Source organism: Spinacia oleracea, chromosome 1 (genome assembly GCF_020520425.1).
Source record: "Spinacia oleracea cultivar Varoflay chromosome 1, BTI_SOV_V1, whole genome shotgun sequence".
NCBI classification, from domain to species: Eukaryota; Viridiplantae; Streptophyta; class Magnoliopsida; order Caryophyllales; family Amaranthaceae; genus Spinacia; species Spinacia oleracea.
The window spans coordinates 54,837,490-54,845,437 of NC_079487.1; the positions used below are offsets into that span (position 1 = coordinate 54,837,490).

At 32.9% G+C, this 7,948-nt stretch overlaps 1 protein-coding gene across 2 annotated transcripts; it reads left to right on the forward strand.

The window, feature by feature from the left end:
- Positions 1-3,321: 3,321 nt before the first annotated feature.
- LOC110779568 (microtubule-destabilizing protein 60) lies at positions 3,322-7,098 on the forward strand. Of its 2 annotated transcripts, none has more exons than XM_021984055.2 (8): positions 3,322-4,326; positions 4,402-4,447; positions 4,541-4,636; positions 5,940-6,059; positions 6,189-6,287; positions 6,383-6,442; positions 6,546-6,647; positions 6,740-7,098. In XM_021984055.2, the coding sequence occupies exons 1-8, from the start codon at positions 3,527-3,529 to the stop codon at positions 6,803-6,805; spliced, it is 1,389 nt and encodes a 462-aa protein (XP_021839747.1). In that variant the 5' UTR covers positions 3,322-3,526; the 3' UTR covers positions 6,806-7,098. The 2 variants fall into 2 exon arrangements, with proteins under 2 accessions (XP_021839747.1, XP_021839746.1); XM_021984054.2 differs by having other exon boundaries at positions 3,329-4,326; positions 6,546-6,640.
- Positions 7,099-7,948: the final 850 nt, after the last annotated feature.

A 7,948-nucleotide genomic window follows, 5' to 3' on the forward strand; every position in this document is an offset into this window, starting at 1 on the left:
ATTTTCAATTGAATATAGTTATAATGTATTACTATGTTATTACATTGAGCATTATATTTACATATAAGGTGTAATGAAATCTTGTCAAATAACATATTTTACCAGAAAATGAACATTTTAGCCATTGCCTATGTAAAATTGTAGTTGAATTACAAGATGTTGGTACAAATCATCCTCTTATTTTTCTATATCTTCAATCTTGAATCTTGCTTTTGATGTAATAGTCTTTGAGTTCTCATACTTCTGAATGTGTCTATGAAGTGTGATTTGAACACAATATTTGACCTTCATGGTTTCAATTTTCTCATTGTTGTAGGCTGAAAATGAAAATAGTAAGTAATTTGATATGATGATCACAACTAATTTAAAAATGAACATTTACTGATTTGAAAATGATGAGCATGCAAAATGTTTAAATGACAATATACAAGAATAATCAATGTGAATTAAAAAATATATATATATAATGTGCTTATACTTGATCGAACAGTCAACAACTTATAAATGTACATGCTCAAAATGAATATTAACATGTTGAACTGTTATCATATAAATCAAGCACAATTAACATCATAATCATTTTATAAATGAACATAACACTTCCTCAAAATGAATATACACAATTTATATATGTAATATTTACTAAAGTCAATATGAAAATATGTTTTTGAAAATAAAGAGAGAACTTATAAAAAAAACGAACTTAAATAGTTATACATTGAACATCATACCTCTTACATTTTCATAATTTGAACATAAAACTTTATGATAATGAACATTTTAATATCAGAAAATGAACATTTTATTATCCGAAAATGAATGTTTTACTATCAGAAAATGAACATTTTTAAGTTCCACAACTTAATCAAGTTAACCATGATAATTGTATTCTTTATAATAAGTAGATATGAACATCATAATCTCGGAAAATGAACATCATACCTCTTACTTTTTAATAATTTGAACATAATATTTTTTGATAATGGAACATTTTATTCTCAGAAAATGAACATTATTAAGTTGCATTACTTAGTCAACAAACACAATTTCAATCTTAATAAATAAGAATATATGTAAGAATTTGAATATTACAAAATGAACATAATCATGCATTCGATCATATGAACCTCGAAAAAAAATATAGATCTAAACAATAAACAACATTCTAGAACTTTTATGGGAAAAGAAGTTGGCAAGAAAATTGAGATGTCAACCAGATTTTATTTTAAATCACTTACATATTAACAAAATCAATTTTAAGAAAAATAAAATATTATACACAACAAAATATGAACATTATAAAGTTCCATAACTTAATAAACAATTATGTATTTAATCTTCATAATAAAGTGATATGAACATCAGAATCTTATAAAATGAACATAACTATATATAAATATGAACATTTTGAAAAATCTGGATCTGAACATAAAAAAATCCTAGATCCGATTTTTGAAGAAATTTTGCAAGAAAATGGAGAGAGAATATGGAGATTAAACCAGAAAATTTCTAAATCACAAAAAAATTAACGCGCGCACAAATGTAGAACATAAAAGGAAAAATCTATTGAGTTGTCAAAGACATATTTCTAAAAAACACGTAAATTCAATCAAAAATCACGGAAAAATAAGAAAATTAACAGCAAAAAAAGGAGAAAAGAAGTTTACAGCTAGTGGCAACGACTTCGTTGTCGTGAATGATAAGGGCGGCGCAAACTCAAGCGGATTTTTCGATTGATATTGTTACTTGAGATAAAAAAAATCACGTATAAATAAGGAGAGAGAAACTTTTGGGGAGAGAGAAATTGGAGAGAGAGAAACTTTGAGGAGAGAGAAAACAAAAATGAGATAATTCTGGTTTTTGAAAAAGTAGATTTTAGCCCGTGCGATGCACGGATTCTATTAAATTATTAAGTTAAAATAAAACTCATATATATCAACTGCTATATTTATATACTAGATTAGATTAGTTTTTTATTTTGGATTGAATTTTATTTTAGATTTATTTTTTAAATATTATAGTATTTGATTTTGGATTAAATTGTATATGCGTAATATTAATAATTTAAAAATATCTACGTGGCGCCTAATTATTTATCTACGTGGCACTCGAATTTTTTAATTCAAAAATTATTTCGAAATCTCATTTTTCAGGCCGAAACCATTAGATTTCCTACGTGGCGCTCTAATATTGGATTAGTGTTTGATTTTGGATTGAATTTTATTTTAAATTAGTGTTTGATTTTGGATGAATGTTATTTTAGATTTTTTTAATTATTAGAGTGTTTGATTTTGGATGGAGTTGTATATATTAGTAATTAAATAATTAAAATATCTATGTGGCACGTAAATAATTATCTACGTGGAACTCAAATTTTTTTAATTCAAAATTAAATTAGAAATCTTATTTTTCACTGGCCGAAACCAATAGTAATCCTACACGACGCTTTAATAATTCAGCAAATACGTGCGATGCACGAATTCTATTAAGTTTTTAAGTTAAAATAAAACTCATATATATACCAACTGTAGTATTATTTTTTATTTTGGATTGAATTTCATTTTAGATAATTTTTTAATTATTATAGTGTTTGATTTGGATGAAATTGTATACGAGTAATATTAATAATTAATTAATAAAAATATCTACGTGGCGCCTAATTATGATACGTGGCACTCGACTTTTCTAATTCAAAATATTATTTTTCATTGGCCGAAAGCATTAGATTTTCTACATGGCGCTCTAATATTAGATTAATGTTTGATTTTAGATTGAATTTTATTTTAGATTAGTGTTTGATTTTGGATGAATTTTATTTTAGATTAGTGTTTTATTTTGGATGAATTTTATTTTAGATTTATTTTTTAATTATAAGAGCGTTTGGTTTTGGATGGAATTGTATATATTAATAATTAACTAATTAAAATATCTATGTGGCACCTAAATAATTATCTACTTGGCACTTGATTTTTTTAATTTAAAAATAAATTAGAAATCTTATTTTTCATTGGACGAAACTAATAGTAATCCTAGGTGGCGCTCATGCCTCCTTTATATATATATATATTAGATTTATATGTAATTTTTTTAAAAGAAATCACATGCCTATATAGCTTCTTTTCTTTTGGAGAGGTACACCATTAGATGGCTATACCCTGATGTACGGTACACCTATGAGGTCTAAGACTCTATAGTCTACAAACTGGGAGCGCAATGCTCAAAATCCCCTCCGTATAAATTGGGATCGATAACGACAATCATAATCTGGATGGATTTACAATCTAACGGCTACCGAAAATTAATCAACAAAACTTCAAATTTTAATAATGCTAATTTGCCCCAAAATCGCATTTCTACAACAGGCTCCAAAAAACTAGCCGTTACGGAACTCCCGTATCCAACCAACGTTCACCTTATTCTCCCATTTTCTTTCCTTCTCAATTTCTCACTATCATCGCACAAAACCCATCTCTCCCTCTTTCGCTCTCTCCTACTCTCTCTATCATTTCCAGTTTAAGAAAGTAAAATGGCGACTCCAACAAGAGACGCACAAGGTGTTCGATTAAATGCCGCCGAGAATATAAAGAACCAGGAGAATTCAAACCCGAATTTGAAATCATCTCCTTTGATTAAATCCGCTAAAACACAAATGTCCGGGGTTAAAAACCCTAATCGTTCATTTATTTCACCCAAAAAGAAGATCAGGGAGAGGAAATTTGTGGTCGCGAAGAAGAATAATGCGAAGAAACAAGATATGAGTCGGAATTGTAAGTGTAAAGATAGGGTTAACGGGAAGTGTTTGTGTGTTGCATATGAGAATTTGAGGGTTTCTCAGGAGGACTTTTTTAAGAGTAGGGATGATACTGGGGTTGAGGAGTGTGAAGATTTTGATAAACCCAGAAGTAATGATGGTGGGGAATGTGAATTTAGGGGTTTGGAGGAAGTGGGTGGTTGTGATCCGGAGGCGGCCGAATCCCCAAAAGGGTTGGGAAGTTCAACAACGAAACGGAGGAGGGATATACTGTTGGAGGAAGCGAGGGCAAGTGTTCCGGAGTCGGGTTCAGGGAGGGTTTTGCATCTGGTGAAAGCGTTTGAGAGGCTGTTGACATTGCCTAAGAAATCGGATGGTGATCATAAAGATGATGATGATGAGGAGGAAGAGGATACAAAGAAAGAACTTAAATGGCCGTTGCCTGGATTGCAGCCGCAACCGCCTAGAGCTCCTGAGACCCAGGAATCATCGTCTGCATTTTGTCCTGGCGAATTGTTCTTTAATGCAGGATTCGATGCCCAAGTCTCTTCTTCATTGGATAGTAGCAGGGGAAGGTATAATATTTTGTTGTGTGGATTTAATTGAATGTTTTCCGGCTTTGATTGCATCTTTATTTGGTTTATTTATAGTGTTTCGAGCAGAAGTTCGGTTGGAAGTCGAAGAAGCAGAAGAAGTGTAAGCACAATTTTGGGCTCTATGCATTATTTGTATAACTATATGTTCTAGATGTATTTTGTGGCTTATGTTTTGGAATTATAACCTTTTCAGGGCTCATTTTCTTCTGGGACTGTTGGTGGAAGAAAGTGGACGAAGAAGGAACAGAAGAAAGTCACATCACTGAGACCATTCAGGCTTAGGACAGAGGTATGATCACTGCATCATTCTTATTGAATTTCTAATACAAAGTATTTGATTCTGCTATGTTTTTTTAGGCTATGGTTTTTGTTTAAATTAATTACAATGAGGAACCATTTTATGAAGAAGTTTTCTTCTGTATATGAAATTATAACTAGAATTTATTTCTGCAGAGTTTTATATTCTGTGTATAAGAATAACTGGTCTTTCCTGTTTGTATCATGTGGAGAGGAGGAAGTTTGATCAGCCTTTTTTATATTGCTGGATTGATGTTATATGGTGATCTAGGATGTTTTTGTGGTACTTTTAATGCCATTGGATATTCTTGGGGAAGGTATTGGTGTTCTATGGTGATCTAGGATGTTACTTCCCACTCTTCCAGTGGTTGGGACGAGTGTTCTTTATGAGTGTATGTGCCTCCAATATTTATTCTTTTTATGCAGGATTTCTATACGGTTCTTCTATTTAACATGACTTGCTAGTTAGACAAGTCATAGCATCATCATCACGTTCTACTCGAGGTTGTAAAAGGTTTCTCTGAATATGGTTTTTCATTCTCTGGAAGATAGGGGTGGAAACTGGAATGTATTGATTTTTCCTTCCATTGATTAGAACAAGTAATGTTTATGGGATTTGGGTCTTTAATGAGCAAGATTTCTATAGGTGAACTTTCTTTTCAATACTTATGCTAGTTACATAAGCCATAGTGTTGGAACTTGGAAGATAGAGGTTCAACAGGTAGTATGTTGTTGCCGAAAGTAGTTTGTCTTCACCATATATGTATTTCATGCTTGAGTTATTGTCAGCATTCTTAACAGATGGATTATAAGTTATGATGGTGAAATGTCGATGCATATGCTTCAGATGAAATATTATTGTTGTTTGTCTTCTGGATACAATTTTTTTCAGAAAAGTTACTGTGATTGAGAAGAAAATATTGTGCCCCATTTCAAATAGGCCAGATGAATTGAATTCTCGTTCTCGTTCTGTTTTGTTTTCTTTTTTTGAGCTTGCCAATCACAGGAAAGCTTTCTTTAGCTGCAACCTGCAAGTATCATCTCTTAATTAGCTTGTGTATGCTTGGAAATAAGAGTGAAATGTGACAGCAGACGATTAAGTAATGTTTCATTTTTAAATAAACAAGTTGACTACTGTGAAACTTAGTGTAGTTATATGATGGTTAGTCGTCTTTAGTTCTTTACTCCCCTTTCCTTTGTCACCTCTTCTTATTCCTAGTGCTTTTTCTCCCCCAAGTTTTTATTATTGTGCATGTTGTAATTAAATTATCTGCTTCCTCCACCCATAATTTCAGCAAAGAGGAAAAATGAAGGAGGAGGAGTTCGTAAAAAAATTACAAGAGATGATGATTGAAGAGGAGAAGCAGCGGATTCCTATTGCACAAGGCCTTCCATGGACAACTGATGAACCAGAGGTGAGCCTTATTAGACTCTGTGTATCCTCAATTCAAGTGCTTCAATATTTGTCAGTGTTTGATGGATTATACTTGAATAATTCTTGCAAATGCTACTTTGAATTATAACTTTTTGTATGTTTTATGTAGTGTCTGGTAAAACCAGCAATTAAAGATATCACAAGACCAATCGACCTGAAGCTGCACAGCGATGTTAGGGCTGTGGAGCGTGCAGAGTTTGACAACCAGGTAAGACATTGAAGTCATTCTTTTAGTTCTCTTGACAGCTTTTGTTTGCATCACTTATGTTGCTAATGTTGTTTTATACTGTATTTAATTACCAGGTGTGTGAAAAATTGACGTTGATAGAGCAATACAAACTGGAAAGAGAGAGGCAACAGAAGGTACATTACAGAAGAAAAAAAAAACCTAATACATAAACTGTGTTATTATGATTCTTTTGATCTCAACAACTTCATTCATAAAATTTTCCTTTGCTGTTAACAGTTAGAAGAGGAAGAAGAAATAAGAAGATTAAGAAAGGAACTCGTCCCGAAAGCTCAGCCTATGCCTTACTTTGACCGACCTTTCATCCCCAGAAGGTACACGGTAGTAATTATATTTACATTTGAATATGGAACGACCTTTCAACCCAAAAAGATTAGCATCTAATTATGGTTTGATTATCTTGGGATTTTCAGGTCCGAAAAGCAACCAACTGTCCCAAAAGATCCAAGGTTTCAATTTCCCCAGCAAAAGAAGATTAAATGCTGCGTTTCATGGAATGGACTGAATGATTATATCCATACAGCATCATGACTGGGAGAAGCTTAAACATAACAGTTTTAAAGAAAATTGAGTGTTGCCTATGCTTGAAGATGTGATCATTCTTTTATTCAATTTGGCGCTGTTCATAAAGATTTTTTTTTGTACTATTTTGTCGAAATATTAGAACATTATATTGCTCCAACTTTGCGCATCAAATGCTTCTCTATTTGAGCTTGGAGAAAGTTTCACTAACTATTTGTACACAAAATTTTACTATGTCCTTTCAATTTCACCATTCTGAAAATAAAAAAGTGACAAGTTACCCAAAGGAAATGCTTTATAGTTTCTTTTGTCCATGATCTCTTTATGAAAATGACTCAACTAATATCGAGACTTTTTTTAGTGAAATCACCTCATACGTTTATTTGTTTATTTATTACGGAAAAGAAAATTTGTCAATTACTACATAGCTTATTAGATAATTATGTTATCGTTGCTCTGCTATGATCTTCTCTACGGCCATGGGTAGACCTACAGTAGGGCATGGTGGGGCTCGTGCCCCACCATTATTTTTCAAAAGAAATTGAGTTGTTGATAAAAAAAAATCAAAAAATCTTACAAAATCCGTTAAACTGAACCGCATGCCCCCACAAATTCCCAAACTCCCACACTCTACAAGGCACGCGTACCAATCATCAGTCTTCCCCCTAACATTCTTCGGGAACGAGGACACAGGTGGTGCATGGCTGTCGTTTTTTTTCAAACAAGATTTCTCTCTCCTCACTTGTGCCCTGTCTCTCTCACTCACCCACTCACTAACTCACTACCTCCCTAAATCTCTCTCTTCTCACGACGAATCACACTCACCAGCAGTCGACGAGTACAAACTGTACGGCAAGAAGCGGTGCCTCGCCGACGAACTTATGTCCTTGCCGGCTTAGGATATTTAAATTGGGGACTTTTTTTTAATGTAAACTAGGGTTCATGAATGGGGATTTTGGAATTGGGAATTAGACACGGGCCATGGAACACCAACAACAACAACACTATACCTAGTCCATCGAGACAGGGGCCGCGTTGCAATGAAAGTCGGCAGCGAGTGTGAGTGGGTCGAAAAGTGATGCAACTTTCAAAAGCACAAC

What these genes read in the sequence shown, in the direction of transcription:
- LOC110779568 (XM_021984054.2), top strand. Translation starts at nt 3,527, where the DNA reads ATGGCGACTCCAACAAGAGACGCACAAGGTGTTCGATTAAATGCCGCC. An exon ending in GTCGAAGAAGCAGAAGAAGT is followed by an intron (nt 4,448 to 4,540) that starts GTAAGCACAATT and finishes TAACCTTTTCAG; the next exon opens with GGCTCATTTTCTTCTGGGAC. An exon ending in GTGCAGAGTTTGACAACCAG is followed by an intron (nt 6,288 to 6,382) that starts GTAAGACATTGA and finishes TTTAATTACCAG; the next exon opens with GTGTGTGAAAAATTGACGTT.